The following is a 19542-nucleotide window of genomic DNA, read 5'->3' as shown; positions in this document are numbered from 1 at the left end:
ACTATGGTTGCAAGCCTTAAAAAACAAAACAAACCTTGTTCCTTTTAAGAGTAGTATGGCCTTCAAGGGAACGACAGTGGCACAAGAAGTGTGGAATTTCTGTTAGCTGTATACAGGACAGTCTTTTGCATCATTAAGAAATACATATGGATTACGCATATTTGATATCCCCCTGCCCCATCAACCTGACATAGCAGGTTGGGGTAGGAACAACCTGATAAGTTAGGAAATTCAGAGAGTACAGTGGTACCCTGGTTGTTGAACGGCTCGGCTCCTAAATGCCGCGAAGCCGGGAGTGTGTGTTCTGGCTTGCGAACGTTTTTCAGAAGCCAAACGTCCGACATGGCTTTCGCAGCTTCTGATTGAGTCCAGGAAGCTTCTGCACCCAATCGGAAGCCGCACCTTGGTTTTCGAACAGTTTCGGGAGTCGAATGGACTCCCGGAATGGATTAAGTTTGAGAACCAATGGACCACTGTAGCTCTTAATAGTCTTGGATCATTTGGAAAAGTTAGTTCATATTGGCAGGTTTATCACAAGGTGACTGCACTGGGATTTGTGCTGGCTCCAGTTCTTCAAGCAGGGCAACCTCATTGATCTCCCCACCCTTACCCCAGCCTCCTTAACCTGGAAGAGGTAGGACATGCAGATGGGGAATTCTCTCATGTTGCCTCAGGCTTTCTTGGGTGCTCCATACAAAGTCCAAATGATGGCTCTTTCAGAGTGATGGTCCCTCACAAGCCTTGGGACCCTGGCGAATGCCTAATCTTACTTACCAATGAAGCTGCAACCCCAGGCGGTGACTGGCAAGTCTGAATGAGTCATTAGGCACCAACTACCCTTGACACAACTTTTCAAAAGTGTCTCATTTGTGGCAAGCCATTAAAAGAGCAGCCAAATGGAGTCTACCTACATATCAATGAACCAGAAGGTACCCTTCTCTTCAACGTTACATGTGTATTTATAATGCATTCTCATTTTCTTTCCAGCTGGTTTTTGTCCCTTGTTTCCATTTCCCATTAAGACCCTAATCAAGTCCCAAGTGTGCTTAATATAATCAACACAATTAAATTTTATTCACTTCAGTGGGCCTCTTATCAGACAGGACTTGGGGCTTCACTTAGCCATTTTTTAAGTGCACAGATGTCCAGCATATGTGTGAAGTCGAACAAATCAGCATCGTTGCACACTTATATAGCACTTTTTTCATCTTCAAAGTGTTTTATAGAGCTCCCAGGGCCTCCATAAAACCTGGGAGGTGGCAGGGGGTATCAGTTGATCTTCAGAGTACGCTAAAGTAAATCAAAGTCAGGCCTAGTCCATAAAAAGACAAACATGGGTTTTGCATTATGATCTCAAGCATAGTGCATAACGGTCTGAATAGCTGGTAATATTGATTTAGGAGAGTCTGGCAATAGAAATGCTAAGAAATATTAAGAAAAGGACCGAAAATTAAACTTGCCAACAACATAATACTATTATACAGATCTAGGCTATGGCTACATTTGCAATATTGCTTCATTGCCCTAACTGGCCTTGTTTGTACCTCCCAGACTAGTACAAACACTGGAACTTAACAATCCTTCAGATTTTTCTGAATTTTATGATAGGGTGCTTATCTCAAAAACAATACTAAAAAAACATATTTTATAAAAAAAAAGTTTAGAAATGCACCCAATGACATAATGTATGGCTTTAAATAACATGTTCTCAATCTTTTTAAAACAGATAAATGAGAAATGGGACAGAATGGATTTATGACTGGCTACATGCAAAACTTACAGGGGCCTAAAACAGACCGATCAATCCATCCCTAAGGGATGATGTAACTATTCTAGGTAAGAGGCTGCTTATTTATGATCCCCCGAAAGGTTACAATGTTTTTATGCCCTTGGATGTTCTGAATATCTTCCACCAACACACATATAGGGGAAAATTTCACAACCCTAATGACTCTCAGATTCAAACAAACAAACACAACCTTCAATAGAGGAAAATTAAAGTTTAATTTTATTTATCTTTTCATAGAACACTCAAATGATATAAAAATAGATGTGCTATGGTAAAGAACAGTGCCTTCTGGATGATGAAACAGCATCCCAATTATGCTGACTGTAGGTAATAGAAACAACATCACAGGGCTTGCTGTCCTGTGTTTTATATAGCAAGTGTAAGACACCACCATCCCTCTGCTTGCTCAGTTCTTTCAGGCCTTCTTCAGCTTGTCTATTCTTGCAGTATAGGCCTCTTGCTGCGTTTGTAGTCTTTCATTAATCTCAGTCTGTAAAGACAATTTTAAAGAAGAAGTAGATGTAACTGAGCTATCAGCTACTGCACATTGTCTTCATGGTTTCACTATAGCAAAGGCAGACATTATTCTTTGGACATCTTCCTGTTTTGCAGATGTTACGATGCCCCAGCCTGTACTTGCACAACAATACTTTATTTCATTACTGTGTGCATAGTTCAATGCACTATATATGCTTGTCATGAACAGGAAGTGACAACCATCTCTCAATCCACCCTACTAGTAACCTTGCCTTCTCAGATGAATTTTACCAATAAATCTAAATTGGTGAGAGGAGGTGGAATCCTCTGGCATTTGAGTTATTTTCCATTCTCCCCTCCCTTCACAGCAGATGTTTAATCTTTAGAGCAGATCTATTGCACTTAAGAGTGCATTACTGGAAATGTAATGAAGCAATGTGCACAACAAGAAGCCAGAACTACTTTACTAGATGTTGCTTGTCTCTCTCAACTAAAGCTTCATTGCAAATGAACATCATACAAACAAGCATCAGAATGCTTGGATTTCGTTGCAGTATACAGAACAATGTCACAAGGATGGCAACAAATATTCCTTGACAGTGATAGTATGTTTCCTGCAACTTTCATTTTGTTTTGTTTCTGCAGCTTTGTACAAATACTGGCTGAATGTATCCGTGGCCTTGGAATTTATGTAGCCTTTTAAATAGGTGGATGTGTCTATCTCTTTTGTAGGAAATGTATACTTTTGTGAATTCTGTAATTTCCTGTTTTTGTGGAGGGAAGATGGTTGACAAAAGCAGCCCCCAAGCGACAGAATACAACAGAAAAAGAACAGTTTTTTCTCTCTGCTACTTTAGACATAGTTTAAATGCATCTAAGAGTTAATACCAATTCTCTGCTGAATTCAAAATGATGTTGTTGAAGTCTTGGTGACCTGGAACGGAATTTAGCTCAAAAATCACTTTGTGAAAGAGAACTAGTAGGCAATGTTTTAAATATGGCACAGGCAGAAAGATTGTGGTCCATTTAGGCCAATTTCTGGTGGAATGCCTCATGTCTAATGGTTGCTGAGATTCTGACAAAAATGATGGATGAAAAAGGACCTTGTACTCACCCAGTTAAATACTTATCATGTCTCTGAACATGAGTGCATAAGAACAGAATAATTTAACACAGATTAGTTATGCCTCACTGTTAAGAGATCCTCAGGGTGCCCTTCTGATATTTACCGTATTTTTCGCCCCATAGGACACACCAAGTTTTTTTGGGGGGAAATAAAGGGAAAAAAAATTCCCCCCCCCAGGCGCTTGTGGGGCCGGCAGCGGGGAGAAGCGCTCTTCTCCCCGCCGCCCACCTGCAGACCAGGTCCGGGGACAGCGGGAAGACGTGCTGCGCCTCCCAGCTGTCCCCAGAGCTTGCAGGGCTGGCAGCGGGGAGAGGTGCTCTTCTCCCCGCCGCCCGCCTGCAGACCAGGTCCGGGGACAGCGGGAAGACGCGCTGCGCCTCCCCGCTGTCCCCGGAGCTTGCGGGGCTGGCGGCGGGGAGAAGCACGCGTCTCCCCGCCGTCAGCCTCCAAACCACATCGGGAGACAGCGGGATGGTGCCGTTCCGCCTCCCCGCTGTCCCCCGACCTTGTGGGGCTGGCGCTGCGGCGCTCCTGAAGCCTGGAGAGCGAGAGGGGTCGGTGCGCACCGACCCCTCTCGCTCTCCAGGCTTCAGCGAAAGCCTGCATTCGCCCCATAGGACGCTCACACATTTCCCCTTCATTTTTGGAGGGGAAAAAGTGCGCCCTATAGGGCGAAAAATATGGTAAGTTTGAAGCCCTATTGGTGGCCCCTAGGGATCCTAGTTAAAACCACACAGTATTTTCACAAGCCAAATTTGAAACAACTTGTTTCAGAGACAGTGTTAATAGCGAACCTCAACAAAAGATGTAAACTAGATTGTAAAATTGTTTTAATCGTTGGCTTTATGGACTGTGTAATGTTTGCACCCTGCTCTGGGTCCCTTTTTGGTGGCAGAAGTTGCATCTTAAATAAAATGAATACAGATTAGAATCATATCATGTTCCTCATACGTGGCCCAGATTAATAAAATCCTCCAGAATAAAAAAGGAAGGAAGGGAGTGGGGGAGTTAGACGGTGGAACATAAAGACAAAAGGGCACCTTGGATTCGCCCCTAAGAAGACATCCAAAATCCCTGAGGCTTGATGAATATCCTCCTCGATTTTGACAGGAGGGTTATCTGTTCAATCAGACAAAGACCCACTACAATGAAATGGTTCATGGCTATAGACAACAATACAGATGGATTTCCAGAGATTCACTTTTATAGCGATCACAGGATGAACTTCTCCTTTTCCTTATCATATGTGGGGATGCTGAGCAAGACAGCAGCTCCAGAAACAGGGCAGAAAGCAAATGGCTCACACAGGATAAAGAGAGCAGGGAGAAGGGGAGATGAGAAAAGAGCTATACCTGGGCCATAGAAACAGAGTGTCGTACACTTAACATTTTTAAAATACTGCAATCCTATGCATGGCTAAGCCCCACTGTGTTCAATGCTACCACTCCCCAGGAAGTGCAAACAGGATAGCAGCTTAATTACTCTAAGTCTAAAACTGGTTCCAAAAAGATATGAAGCCTCGTAAGAAACAAGGTGGGGGGGGATAGGGGCAAGGAGAGCGAGAGAGAGAGACAGTCCTTGTATTAATAATAATAATAATAAATTTTATTTATATCCCGCCCTCCCCAGCCGAAGCCAGGCTCAGGGCGGCTAACAACAATAACAGTACAAAAGTACAGCACAAACAACACTCTAAAATCATTCATTATAAAATTGATTCAAATCAAGCCACTGGCAACCATTGTGCCAGAGCTCCACGAAGATTGCCGAGGGAGGGAGTCAGGCTGTGCCCTGGCCAAAGGCCTGGTGGAACAGCTCTGTCTTGCAGGCCCTGCGGAAAGATATCAAGTCCCGCAGGGCCCTAGTCTCTAGTGACAGAGCGTTCCACCAGATCGGAGCCACAGCCGAAAAAGCCCTGGCTCTAGTTGAGGGCAGCCTAACTTCTCTGTGGCCTGGGACCTTCAAGATGTTTTTATTTGAAGACCGTAAGTTTCTCTGTGGGGCATACCAGGAGAGGCGGTCCCGTAGGTACGAGGGTCCTAGGCCGTATAGGGCTTTAAAGGTTAAAACCAGCACCTTAAACCTGATCCTGTACTCCACCGGGAGCCAGTGCAGCTGGTATAGTACTGGGTGAATGTGATCTCGCAGTGAAGACCCCATAAGGAGTCTTGCCGCGGCATTCTGCACCCGCTGGAGTTTCTGGGTCAGTCTCAAGGGCAGCCCCACGTAGAGCGAGTTACAATAATCCAGTCTGGAGGTGACCGTCGCATGGATCACAGTGGCTAGGTCAGGGCGAGAGAGGTAAGGAGCCAACTGCTTAGCTTGGCGGAGATGAAAAAATGCTGCCTTTGTTATAGCTGCAATCTGCGCCTCCATGGAAAGGGAGGTGTCGAAGATTACACCCAAACTCTTAACGGATGGGATTAAACCACAAGATATTCAAGTAATGGCAGGCACTAGATATTGCCGACATGCAAATGCAAATAAAAATACCTACATTGCTTTATTTTAAATGTAACTTTTGGGGGGCTGTCTGACTTTTCACAATAGTGCCGGGGGTAGAAGATGGGGAGGAAGGGAGAAAGAAGAGGCCCATCCTAAAGACAGGCATGTGTTTATAGTGATTTTATTAAGTATCCCTGATTTGCATTAGAGGGAACTGTTGGTTGCAAATCCACCGAAGAGAACTGTGATTCTTCTATACAATTATTGAAAAAGAGGACAAACGTGTGAGGTTAGCTTGACTATCCTTCAACTGCTTCCTAATGCTACATGAGAAGGCAAGAATACAAATGTCTTTAAATGACACAGTATACTTACAAACCAAGGAAGTCATATGATGGTTATTCCTGAAGCTGAATATGCAGACTCTCACAGAATGGTACTTTCTAACCTAGACCTAAACACCTTACAATGTATCATGTTGGATGCTGCCTGCTAGCTATGGAGGGCACTTTTCCATATATAGGCTTTTCTGCTTTTCCTGCCCAGCTAGGACAAAAAAATAGCAGTGGGTGAGCTGTTGTGTACTTTGTAGGCCACAACACATGGCTGGTGCGGTTTGTTAAAGCTTTGTAGGTCCTACTCTGCACAGTCCTGATTTGCCTTGTTCTTCTGTCCTTGCATCTGCCAAACAATAAACTAACGACTGAAACAAACCACAAACCAACCTTTAGTCCTGTTTATTTTCTATATTGGAAAATTGTATGCTGCTGCATGAAACACACTTTTCACCCTATGCATTATTATCTAGCATTCCACTCCAGCCCTTTCTTCTGGAATTGCTATTCTTTGTTCACTTACTTTTTGTAGAGAATCCAGGGGACACCACTGCCAAATCCTCGCTGTTATGTATTGTCCTCCGGCATATTTTATGATTTGTAACTTTTGAAAACGTTTTTAGCAATAAAATGCAACTGCAGCACCAGCCTGCCCACTGGGGACAGACAAAGCACTATTCCAGCTTTCCTGAGTTCCTGTGCCTTTAATTAAAGGTTTCAAGTTTGTAGGACCTGCCTGTTGTGTCACTTCCTGTTGATCGCAGCTAGGGATTAGTGATTAACAGGCTCTTAATGGCCCTGGGAAATGCCTGTCTTTAATTGCTCCATTTTCAGTTTCTGTTTCCATGCAGAGTATTATCTGAAGGCTTTAATTACTGAGTTTCTCATGTTAATTTTTTCTTTTCATGTTTAATAGTGAAATGGCATTATTATTTTTCCAAAAAATGCAGGTCAACAAGTCACTAAAACTCTGCCTATGGCATGAACAGGAACCGATATTGGAGCAATTAAGAGACTAATCCCCAGAAGCCATCAGCACGAAACAATGAAAAGGCCAAATCCTGCAGACAGAAACTTTTAACTAATATTAGAAAGTGCCTCTGATGAATGTGGCTAACTTGTGGGTAAGCGTTATACAAGGATCATAATATAGGACCTCTATTTTAATTCTGCTTCCAGCTAATTACAGAAAAGAAATGTCCCAGCAATCCAAAAGGGCTTGAGTGCAGAAGCAATTCCAAATAATTTAGGCATTACTTGGATTACAGAACTAGTATAATTCTAAGGCCAATGGGCAGGGACTAAATAATATGAACAAAAAATGCTTTGGTTTTGGAATGGACTTCCAGAACGGATTAAGTTTGATAACCAAGGTACCACTGGATTGTACTTGATGCATATAGAAATGTGCATTGATGCATTGAGCTGTGTGCAGGATCCTGCATCAATGCACATTTCTATATGCATCATGCATACAGAATAAAAGCAACAAAGAATCTTGTGGCACCCTGAAGACTAACACATTTATTATGGCGTCAGGTTTTCACAAACCAATGGACTGTAGTCCACAAAATTCTTTGCAGTAAGAAACTTTTTAAGTCACAAGATCCTTTGTTGTGTTTTGCTGCAACAGAGTGCCATCGCCACCCCTCCGGAAATACCTGAATACCGCTGAGCATTTCACCGGTGATCTGGCCCAGTACCATCTGAACATCCTCGATGGTGTAACCTGTCAAAGGATCCACAATGGTTTCGGCTTCAGCCTCCTCTTCCAGAGGAACGCCTCCCTCCATTTCCTAACAGGGTGGAAGGAAATCTTAGATGAAAGGTGTTCGTTTCGAAACCATATGCAAAAGCGGCATTGCTGTACAGTATTGGCGTAAAAGAGGTAACTTGGGAGGTTGTTTTGGCCTAGCCAGTGGACGGAAGGCTGTCACATTACTTAAGAAACTGAGCAGAAGAGCAGAGCCTCAAAGCTAGCAAGTGCCTTGCTACCAGCTGGTATAGTAGATGCAGAGGTCACCAGCTATTTGGGGCCCATGGGCTTCTACAAACCAGAGAAATTGTGATGAGCACCATCACACACCACCTTTTCTATTATCTACCAGGTTGTTGTTTTTTAGTGTGCAGTTGGACACAAAATGTGCAGCTGATAATCTTAGCCATGTCCTTGTAAACTGGTGACCCTGCAAAGCATTTGATCTCATCCTGCAAAATCATGGCGCACACAAACTCAACGAAAAAAAGTGCCCAACATTTCATCAATGAAAACAGATTTATTTGCAGTACTGCTTTCTTAGAGGAGTGCCACAAACACAACCCAAAAGCAGAATACTACTTCCAAGTCTGATTTCAGCTGGGGGGAGGACTCTGTGGGTGCTGGGTTTCCATGGGAACCACACTGGGGACCTCTGTAACAGAGGAAACAAATTCTCATCTTAAAGTGGGTGTAATTATAAACTGCATTTAATTATGCCTGCTTCTGCAGAGGAAGTAAAATATATGCAATACACCAGCTCCTCTTGAATTTTTTGGATAGCTCAGTTGATTAGAACATGGTGCTGGTAACACCAAGATTGCAGGTTTGACAGTTGCATATTCCTGCATTACAGGAAGTTGGGACTAAATGATCCTCAAGGTCTTTCCAGTTCTATAATTCTATGCTTCTGTGTTAGAAGACCAGCAAAATTTCTATGGCGGCAGTTCCCAAACTCCTCACCCTGATGGATAATTAAGGAGCATATCATTTCCTTGACCAAGATAGTTTTAATAGGAAAATTCTCCTTTACCTTAGTTGCATCCTCTTCACCTGGGATCTGTGCTATAAATTTAGAATATATATCGTTCGCCAAACCTTCTTCCAAAGGAGCAGGGAAAGGGCTATCGGCGGGCTTGACCAGTTCTACAACATTCTGTTTGGAAAACAAAACGAAAAAGCTTAAACAACAAAGATGTATTTAATGCTCATAATACGCTGGTGGGTTTTTCAACACACTTTAGGCTGTTAACCAAAAACACTTTTTGTTACTCTCCCAAGTACTCTGAACTGGACAGTTTCCTGCTATCCTTTCCGGATCTGTATTTAATTTCTAGTCGTATGTTTTTTCCAGGGGTCCTCCTTAAAGCTGAAAAAGCATTCATCTGTCAGCAGATGCTGAATTCTGTTCAATTACTTAGCATGGAATATTACACCATTAGAAGGACCTGTGATTATGGATATCACTACCGTTTAATATATATACATTATAGAAAAGGACTGCCCTTATCGGGGCATAGTTTTATTAGTTTATAAAAGAGTGGTTTTCAATTCCTGGTCTGCAGAAGGATGCTAGAGCCCAAACTGCTGGCGTGCAGTACATAAACCAACACAACTTTTTTGCTACTACTGTGCTGCTCTTGTAGCACAAGATAGTTGCCCTTTTATTGCCAGGCCAGTGATTTGTGGCCGACAATCTTTTCCTGTACACGGAAGGAAGATTAAAAAAAATAAAACAAAGGAAAAAAGAAAACCTGAAAGATTCTCTCCTGTAAAGCAAAGAGAAGCTGACTGATAAGGGCAAAAAAAAAGAGCCTTTCCAATCACTTGCTGCTGGGCTGGAAAAAGCTGGCTAGACAAGGGTCCCCAATGTGGTGCTTTGGGGGCCTCAGGCTCCTAGCCCCCCAATTCTTTTTTACATTAGGGGGCTTGAGACTGTTGGATGGGTAGGATTGCATTTTTGGTGTGTTTGTGCAACTGGCCTACTTTATTTTCTTACGTTTTGTTTGGGGAGTTTGTGCAGTGTTTTGCCTGCTGTTTGCAGGGAGGGGGTTCTGAGCACTCCCAATTTTTCTTTTGCAAAATGGGCATTTCGTGGTGCCCATGGCAGTTTCTTAAGTTTTCAGATCTGCTCCTAGGATCAAAAGGGTTGGGACTCCCAGGCTATATTACTGAATGCCTTTACGATGCACTACAAATGCATTACTGGCCATTCAGAATTTCAAAATTATTCAAGCCTTAGCCATTAAGATGTTTGCATGTATACACATGTCTTTACAGTGACCTGTATACCTATAGTGGCTCTCCCTGCATTTTCTCTGCTGCTGTCGCCCTTTCAAATAGCCAATTATACTGACATTATCCCAGAACTAGCTGCTTTTGTGAGTCACAATAGCCCTAACATTTAGACAATAGCTTTTTTTAAAAAATGCAACTGCAAATAGAGAATTAAAATGAAGTATTTTCTTTAGTAACAGAGGTTTTTGAGCTGAACTATGCTTTGAAGCCAGAATGTAGTGATCTAAAAAGCGTTATTTGGCTCAGTCCTTCCCAAATTTTGCATTCTTAACAAGTCCAGGGGAAAATCAGAATGAATAAATTGTGAAGAGAGCCCAGAGCCAAATGTATTTAAATGAATCCTTCTGATGCAATACTTTCCTTTAAAAAAATACAATTAAGCCTTTGTGTTTCTTTTAAACAAAACCTCATGTATATGATTACCAATGATTATGCAGTAAAATCTATTTAAAAATAGAGGAGACAAGGTCAGCACTATAATCCTCTTTTTAAAGTTGCAATTTTTCCAAGGAAAATTTTTACAGCTTTCTTAAGAATGTAGAATAAAGGTGTTTTGCTTCTACAGGCTTCAAGGGAATTAGGTCCACAAATGAATTTAAATTTTAAAAAACCGGATTGTTATTTTTTCTAAGTTACAAAACATTTACATTTTCTTAGAATGTTTTTCACTTCCCTATGCAATGTGTCATCTTTGAATTACAAAAAAAGTTTAAAAAGAATAAAGTAGTGATTATGCAAACCTATGTCTTGTAACGATTTGGCATTCTACAAAGTCAGATCCTCAGCAGTTTGGCTGCAGCGATGCAAAAGGATTTTGAACCAGGACTCTATAAGGCACTCTGGCTAGGTACATATTAATGGCTTGAAACATGGTGAGGTAGCCCCTGCATCCCAAGACACTATTTTATATTGCTATATGGACCAGAGAGGGGGCAGGGATGTCTTCACCCGATGCCCCAAACATGATTTGTTTCCCACACTGAACTTCACTACAACTGTTAACTGCGCATGCGCACTGGCTGCCTGAAATGTGCACACCTCTGCTGAATTGAGGCTTCTGTTTTCTAATTGGATGGAAGCTGGTTTGAAGGAAAGTCCATCACACAAGAGTGTTTCTCATCATCACCATCTCAATTTATTACCCACCTGTTATACCTTGAGGTAGGCTATGAAAACCGCATGAAGAATGCTGTGTGGGCAACCCAACTTTTCTAGAAGTGCCCTCCCTCGTCATGTACCGTATTTTTCGCTCTATAAAGATGCACTTTTCCCATCCTAAAAAGTAAGGGGAAATGTGTGCGCGCCTTATGGAGCAAATGTAGGCGGGAGGCTCTGCTCAGCGTTCCCTTTAAAGAGCCGTGTGGAGCTGCTCTTCTCCCTGCTTGGGGAAAAGCCCCCAAGAGCCGCACACACACACTCTGTGCGCTCTTTAAATGGAGCGCGGCTCTTGGGGGAGCCTTAGCAGTGCGCAGCCTCTTCCGGGCAGGGGACGAAGGCTCCCCTTGCCAGAGAGAGGCTGCACGCGGCTATCCCATAAGCCAGGACAGCCAGCGGGATCGCTGCGCTGTGATCCCACTAGCTGTCCTGGCTTCTGGGATTCAAAATTTTGTTTTTCTTGTTTTCCTCTTCCAAAAACTAGGGGCATCTTATGGTCTTATAGGTGTGTTTTATGGTGCGTCTTATAGAGCGAAAATACGGTACCTGTCAACCCACCCCTGAAATCTGGGAAAACGTCTGAAGAACCTTTCAAAGCAGAACAGCAGTTGAGTTGATGCCGAGAACCCTGGCGTGTGCCTAAAGTGGGTTCTTTAGCGTGCAGCCTTGCAGTCTAAAACTTAGCCTCCAAATATGCTTTCAATTTTCATGGGGGGGGGGATAGGAAGTGGTACAACAGATCCACTTCCCACCATGTGTTTGCCATATGCTGTTTGTGGTTGATGTCCAGCAGTTTTGCTTTTTTTTTTTACACAAAAGTGTGCAAACGGCAACATTAAAACGGCATAAATAATAACAAATATTCTGGAGAACGAATGGAAAGAGGTTGCTAAGAAGGCCTAAGGAATGAGTTGCGCAGATGTGGTAGTTATTACAAAATTAACATTGTGCAATCAACCAGTATAAAATTCCACGTCCCCCCAGATGCTATGCTACTTAAGTTCTCTTAAAATGAAAATTATTGCACTGTTTATCTATACATAAGGCTACAGTTACTGAAGTATAAATGGAGAGCTGATTGGTGGAAAAACATTTAATATCATACAAATGACTCCATAGCATCAGCCACGGCACAGAATGCCTGCTCATGTAATATTACAGAGAAGAAAGTCAGCTATTTATTTGTGACAGTTAATTCCAACCGCAGGAGACTCCAGCAGCATTTTTCTTTGCAGAAGAAGGAAAAGCTACCTATTCTACTTGAGCAATAACTGGAAATGAGGAGCGAGAGCAAGGGCAGAATGTTTTACTAATATGCCTCCAGAAAATTAGAATCTATCATCTAATACTGCTTAATTTTTCATTAAAAAGAGTGGATATTTGCAGCACAAGCTCCCTTCATCCCTCTCCCCTCAACCCCCCCCCCACCCATGTTTACATCCATATTGTGAACACGTTATTAATCAAATGTTCAAACAGCAGGGATGACATTAGAACCGTAGTGATAAAATCTAGCCATACCTCTCCCAATATTTAAACACATTTTAGGAGTTATATCCTTGTCTTAGAGTTTGGGCCAAACCGGAATCACACTGAATTTCTATTCCTCCTCTCTTTTTTTGCTTGCCATGTCCGCAAAATTCTCTACCACGTATGGGACACAAACATACCATAGGCATATCCAAACATGTCTCATTTCTCAGAACACAGACACAGGCAAGCTTGTAAACTGAATCACTTAGCTAAGTTAAGGAAGCCTAAAGCTCACTCAATACTCTCATCTTTAGCTGTGCATTTCAGGTTTGGGGAATAAAAAGAGCACACATTAGATGTGCCTGTGCTTGTTTAACTGAAGAGTAAAGTGCTATGACTAATAGGTTACAAAGGAGTTGTTTGTGTAATATTAAAATCTGCTCTTGTTCTGTAGACAGAAAGCATGTTATTCCCTGAATTGAACTGTATCTTAGATTCATGTCCAAATTTTGCCTCCTATCGATTGACTCCAGATGGTACTCCTTGGCTGAGATCCAAATAATTGCATAACTTGAGCCTTCCAAACACATCGCCATCATGTTTTGAAGCTGCTTTCAAAACAGTGAAAGCTGGAAACTTGTTAAAAGGGAAAATGAGATCTCCAGGACTTAGGTGATAGCTTGTGAGGCCACAAAAAAATATGACTGAGCCATGTTTTGTATTGATTAAAAAAACATTTTTATAGGGCCTTTCAAAGCAAAAGCAGTACAAAAATACTTTTAATAAGGCAGTTTGCAAGTAAAAGCCACAAAACAATAAAAACATCAAACACTTAATTAAAAGAACAGGACAAAATCTTCTTATTTCAATATTAAAAAAATATCAGCCAAAGTTAAAACTACAGTTAATAAAATGTAGATCGGCAGCATTATTCAATTAAAATAGAATAAAGTATCCAGGTCTTTAGGGTCCATTTAAAAACAGAGAATGAGGCATTTCTCCTGTGAAAAGGTCGGGACCAAACTATCCAAAATGTATAAAATGAGATCTAACACACAAGGTCTAAACAGGCAGAAGGGACACTGCTTCACATGTGGTGGGGTTGCTTGGGAACCTGATGGACACATCTGGAAGACACCATCCCCTTCATCCAGCTGTGGGGCCTATGGGACATCTGTTATTCCTCCTGGGATGGTGTTTTATATACAGTGTACCCTGGCTTTCCCTGGCCTTCTAATAAATATGAAAATATCTGCATAAAACTACTCTACAAGTATGAAGCATATATTGGACAGCAAAACATTTTAATGGCAGAATTATACTGACAATCTAGGAAGCTGTGCATTGCTTTAGTAGCAACTTGGCCTCAAGGACATGAGATTCATCTGAAACGCAGTAATCTATACTAATGAATATCAACATGGAATTTTAAAGTGATGTTTAGCAGCAGCACAATGCTTTATGGTTTCAGCTCCTCTACATTTAATCCACAAATTGCTGACAGAAAATACATATTTCCCCTTAGATTCAAGCTATTAAACAGTTTTGAAACACTCTCCCGCAGGTCAACATAGATAATTTTCTTGTTACACCAATGAATGCTGCTGATTTGTCTACTTAGTCAACCAGTCAGAGTACTATTGGCAGAAAACAACCAATTCCCATCTACATATTGACACCTCAGTTTTTAAAAAATGCATGTCGCAACATAAAATAAGGTCCAGATAACTGAGATGCGTCAGTTACCAGTTCTCTCCTGACTTATCAAATTTCACAACCCCTATCCCATGTAGATCAACACCATGGCTGCCTTATGCTAGTGTTTTTCATCTCACTTTTCCCTGAAGAATATTCTACCTTCTAGGGCCTCCCAATCCAGCATCAGCCATATGCTCTACAGGTGAGCATGCAGGGATCTCTGCAAGAGGCATACGTGCTAATCTCAGCACTGGCAGCTGATGTGGAATAAAGCAAAATCTCTGACCAGGCACATGTAGCCATAAAAAGATGGAGGCCACAAGTATTTTTTCCTTTTTTAAAAACACAATAAAAAAGGTAAAGGGACCCCTGACCATTAGGTCCAGTGGCCGACTCTGGGGTTGTGGCGCTCATCTCGCTTTACTGGCTGAGGGAGCCGGCGTACAGCTTTCGGGTCATGTGGCCAGCATGACTAAGCGTGGTAAGTAAACACAGAGAAGCGAGTACTTCATTAGAGTGCCCAATGACTGGCTGTCAAGTATAACAAAGCACTCCCCAAGGAGCAGAAAACAGACTGGACCCCTATCCAGATAAACCAGCCCCCTCCACAATACTAGATGGGATGTTGGTAGGAAGGGGACAGACTGACAAGTTGTAGATTTTTGTTGAGGGAGAACAGAACGGCAAACCAACTTTCTGAAAATAGGGCCACCTGCCCCTTCCCAGGGAACTCTGGGAATTGTAGCTCTGTGATGAGAATAAGGATCTCCTAAAAACTCTTGGCACCTATAACCAAGGATATTTTGCAAGGGGGTGGGCAGGGAGCTATGGCTGTTTAATTGGTATCATACTGCTTTAAATGTACAGCGCCAAGGTAGCCTAAATGACTAACAGTGTGAAAAAATATTTAGTGTTGCCCTACAATACTCTATAAAACCCATCTTTCTCCATCACCCCGTGTTTCAAAAGTCATTTCCAGTTACCTCATCTCTCTTTGTGGAAGAGCTGTCACAGAGTGAATGCATCAGAGACAAAATACTGCACAACAGCTAACAGTGTGGAGGCCATTGAAGAATGTGTATCAAAGTTCTTTTGAGTCCTTGCAGGCATATACTAAGGCTGCCAAAACCCAACTCATTTCCAGCTTATGTATGTACCACTTTTTTTTTTTAGTTCAAAGTAACTGGCATTTAAAAATAAACTCGTCTTAATCCAGAAACAGCAGGACACAAAGTTGTTCAAAGATACAAAAACCGTACTAGTTTCTTTTATAAATACTATGCATTTAGTTAAATGTGTGGGTTGTAAGGAGACGTAAAGGCAGTAATGTTGTGTCCTCTGCCATTAGATACAATATACAAAGAGCTTAAGTCTTTTCCACAAAGCATGGAACTTTCTGTTAAAATAACCATTTATTCTTTGGACTGCAAATTCAATTACTGATTTTATTGGAATCATATTCCGCTGCGGAAACAAGCACACAGAGAAGCAAGCGGAAACTCAAGCCGTTTTTAAAAACATTCCCAAACAGGCACGATTGTGTGAACAAATTGGTTGTGATTATTCCTTGCCTGTGAAAAGCAATGTGTTCCAACCTATTTCCATATTTTTAATTAACACCTACTTAAAAATAAACTCGTACCATAGCTCACTTTAATCATAAAATGGAGGAAACACTAAATTCACTTTATCAGAAAATTGACTAGAGATTGTTTGAGCGACTGTTAGTTTTCATGCCTGCATCATTAGAATTAGGTTATTAGCATGCACTTTCCCTGCTCTGGAATGTTGAAAGTGAAACAGCACCCTTCTAAATGGTCTAAATCCCCACACCTTGTGCCTCAAGCTGTGGAGAAGCCAAGTCAATGGCTTGAGCAGGACAGGGATTATTTGCCCTAATATCCCCCATCCCATGTGACCTCCTTCCTGCCACTGCATTCCAACGCCTTCTCCTCATTTAAACGAACACTCAGGTAGAGGTGCTCCAGAAGTATCCACACAGCATCCACTGCAGCCCGCACACTCATGGTTCTATCTGGGATATGGCCATAGCTCAGAGGTACGACATGCTCTCTGCAGGTCCCAGGTTCTACAGTGGCATCTACAGTGATTAGGTGAGGGGGAAAGCTTTAAGGAAGCTTCTTATCACATGAATCAGTGTTCTTCAACTCTGGGCCCCAAGTGTCTGCTGGAATCCCTGATCAATGGCTAAACAAATCTGCCTGGGAATGTTGCCAGGAGTCCAACAACATCTGGGGAGCCAAGGTTGAAGAACGTTATTCCAAACTTAGGAGAACATAAGTTGTATGTAGTTGCTCTTTCTTTCCTCTTCAACAACATTGTTGTGAGCTAGGTGGGTCTTTTTTAAAAAGCCATGTTCCAAATTTATACTTATTTTTGGTCCCCAGGGTTGCACAACTAAAGTACATCAACAATGTGTGATGGAGGTTTAGAATATCTATACAGTGGTACCTCGGGTTACATACGCTTCAGGTTACAGACTCTGCTAACCCAGAAATATTACCTCAGGTTAAGAACTTTGCTTCAGGATGAGAACAGAAATAGTGCTCCGGTGGCACGGTAGCAGCAGGAGGCCCCATTAGCTAAAGTGGTGCTTCAGGTTAAGAACAGTTTCAGGTTAAGAACGGACCTCCGGAACGAATTAAGTACATAACCAGAGGTATCACTGTATTCATTTCAGGACTGTTGAGGCACTGGGTTGCTCCTTCCTTGCCCAAATTGGTGGTTAACAATTCAAACTACAGTGGTACCTCGGGTTACATACGCTTCAGGTTACAGACTCCGCTAACGCAGAAATAGTGCTTCAGGTTAAGAACTTTGCTTCAGGATGAGAACAGAAATCGTGTTCCAGTGGCGCGGCAGCAACAGGAGGCCCCATTAGCTAAAGTGGTGCTTCAGGTTAAGAACAGTTTCAGGTTAAGTACGGACCTCCGGAACGTATTAAGTACTTAACCTGAGGTACCATTGTATAGCAAAACTATACAGCCCTGTGCCAGGTTCAATTCTCCCCTCCTGCAATGTATAATGATACTTGGACATAGGTAGCAAGTTTTTCATGTTTCTTACAAACAGGCAATTCCTCTCTGGGACACCTGTAATTGTTACATGCCTTTTAACAGCAGCTTAGAATCTACTTTGATGATGTAGCCCATGCAAGGAAAAAAAGAAAAGAAAATATGAAAGTTAACCAAGGTCCTCCTCTCTTTCGACTGATTTCTCACTGTAGCTTTTAGGACTGAACAAGCTGCCCATGATTGATATGTTTATTCCGGCTGTGTCTCTTATCCCCTTTATATATAACATGGGATTTTGCTCATTAGTCACTTGAAGGAAAATACAGAGGACAAGCTGTTGACTGATACGACGCTTGCTCTAGTTTTTCAAAAAACATAATCATAGGATCATAAGGCTGACAGGGCTCTGAACATCTCTGTGGTCCAATGAATTAAGATAATGAAATAAATGGGACTTACTTCTGAATAAACATGGCTAGGCCTAGGCTGAAAAACTGTACATTTTCTGTGGTGTGGTTTAAAGGTCAAGGGAACCCCCACTACCAAAGAATAAAAATCAATACAGTAAAGGTAAATTAAATATACTCTTAAGCTGTGCATTCAGGCAGGATTCTCCATTTATTCACCCATATTTTAGAAGATTTTAATGTGCCTCAAACCAAGAGCAGGAATAGCCAAGGGACACAACATTGGAAGATAGAAGCTACATACACACCGTCCATTTAAAGCACATTACTTCCACTAAATAATCCTGCGAACTGTAATCTGTTAAGGGTGTTGGGAACTGTAGGGAAAACTACAGTTCCCAAGATTCTTGGTCAGAAGTTATGTGCAATCCTGTTCATTACAGCAGGTAAGGGAAAGGCAGGCAGGAGAAACCACAATGGCCTCAACCCCGATTCATCAATGAATGTGAAAGCACTGGGGGAATCTGGCAACCATAAACTCCAGGGTAAAATTACTGCAATACGGCATAAATTCACATTGCATTGTTATACCAATTATGCGTTACTTGTGTTTGTAAAAACACAGTAAGGGAAATATAAGCTCATCTGGGGCCGGGTGGGGGTTCTTTCTAAAAACCAGCCAGCTCGCTAACAAAATGTTTGAAAGCCTTAGTGCCGTATCACAGTTGAAGATCTAAAATGAATCACTTTTCTCAAGGAACTAGTGGCCTCCAGTGTAACACATGAATCAAACCAGCTGTGTGTTCTATTATAAACAATTTTAGATCAAACAAGACCAACATGTGAGTTGGATGAAATTCAGTTAAATGGGTGCTAAACAAGGCAGGACAACAGAAAACGTATCAAACTAACTCCCCAGACCAGGCAAGCCATAGAAGCTGCAAAACTGGGAAAATGGGAACTGTGATATATTCAGAAGCCAGAAGTGTTGTTTTTATTAGGCCTTAGACAGCATCGGAAAGTGTTATTTCCAAGCGTTGTTGGGCTTGAAATAGTTTCTACTGTGACTTGCTCTGAAAACTGCCAGCAAATCATGTTATTAAATCAGGGTGTTTAAAATGTGTTTAACTAAGAGTGGGAAGAAACAATAACCATCTTCAACCAAATAGTTTCCCCCTGAAGTGAATTGTTACATAACACAGCCATTTTACTCCTTATCCCTCGCCATCTGTAATTTAATTTCCATTTCTTAAAAGCGTGAGAGATGACATTTGTTTAAACAAGATCCCCATAATCATGAAGGGTTTAACCTCAAGCTGAGATTCATGAGAAAAGGTTCTGTGCTGCAGAAAAACAGTATGAAGCTTCAGATGCAATTGGGAATGGGCGAGGAAACAGAGCGTTTGGATGCTTGTGTTCAACCTTCTCTGCTTTGTGACTCTTTTTCCATTCTTCTGGAGGGAACATCAGCTGAAAGATTTTTGTGTTTGACATTCTGTTTGGAGCCAAATGTTCCACATAATTCGGACTAATCTCTGCAGGCCTGTT

The 19542-nt window shown here is 41.9% G+C and overlaps 1 protein-coding gene across 4 annotated transcripts in view; it reads right to left on the bottom strand.

The window, feature by feature from the left end:
* Positions 1 to 1985: 1985 nt before the first annotated feature.
* The window catches only part of CABCOCO1 (ciliary associated calcium binding coiled-coil 1), a 54911-nt gene continuing 37354 nt past the window's right edge, over positions 1986 to 19542 (bottom strand). For all 4 annotated transcript variants that reach the window (XM_083740504.1, XM_083740505.1, XM_083740507.1 and 1 more), the window contains exons 6-8: positions 8962 to 9084; positions 7834 to 7968; positions 1986 to 2279 (exon numbers count right to left, since the gene is read on the bottom strand). In XM_083740504.1, coding sequence (XP_083596630.1) covers positions 2205 to 2279; positions 7834 to 7968; positions 8962 to 9084 — 333 coding nt within the window. In that variant the 3' untranslated portion in view covers positions 1986 to 2204. The remainder of the gene's footprint in view (positions 2280 to 7833; positions 7969 to 8961; positions 9085 to 19542) is intronic.

The sequence above is a fragment of the Podarcis gaigeae genome (assembly GCF_964106915.1).
Source record: "Podarcis gaigeae genome assembly, chromosome: 5".
In the NCBI taxonomy this organism is placed as follows: domain Eukaryota; kingdom Metazoa; phylum Chordata; class Lepidosauria; order Squamata; family Lacertidae; genus Podarcis; species Podarcis gaigeae.
This window is presented reverse-complemented; position numbering and strand designations above follow the sequence as displayed.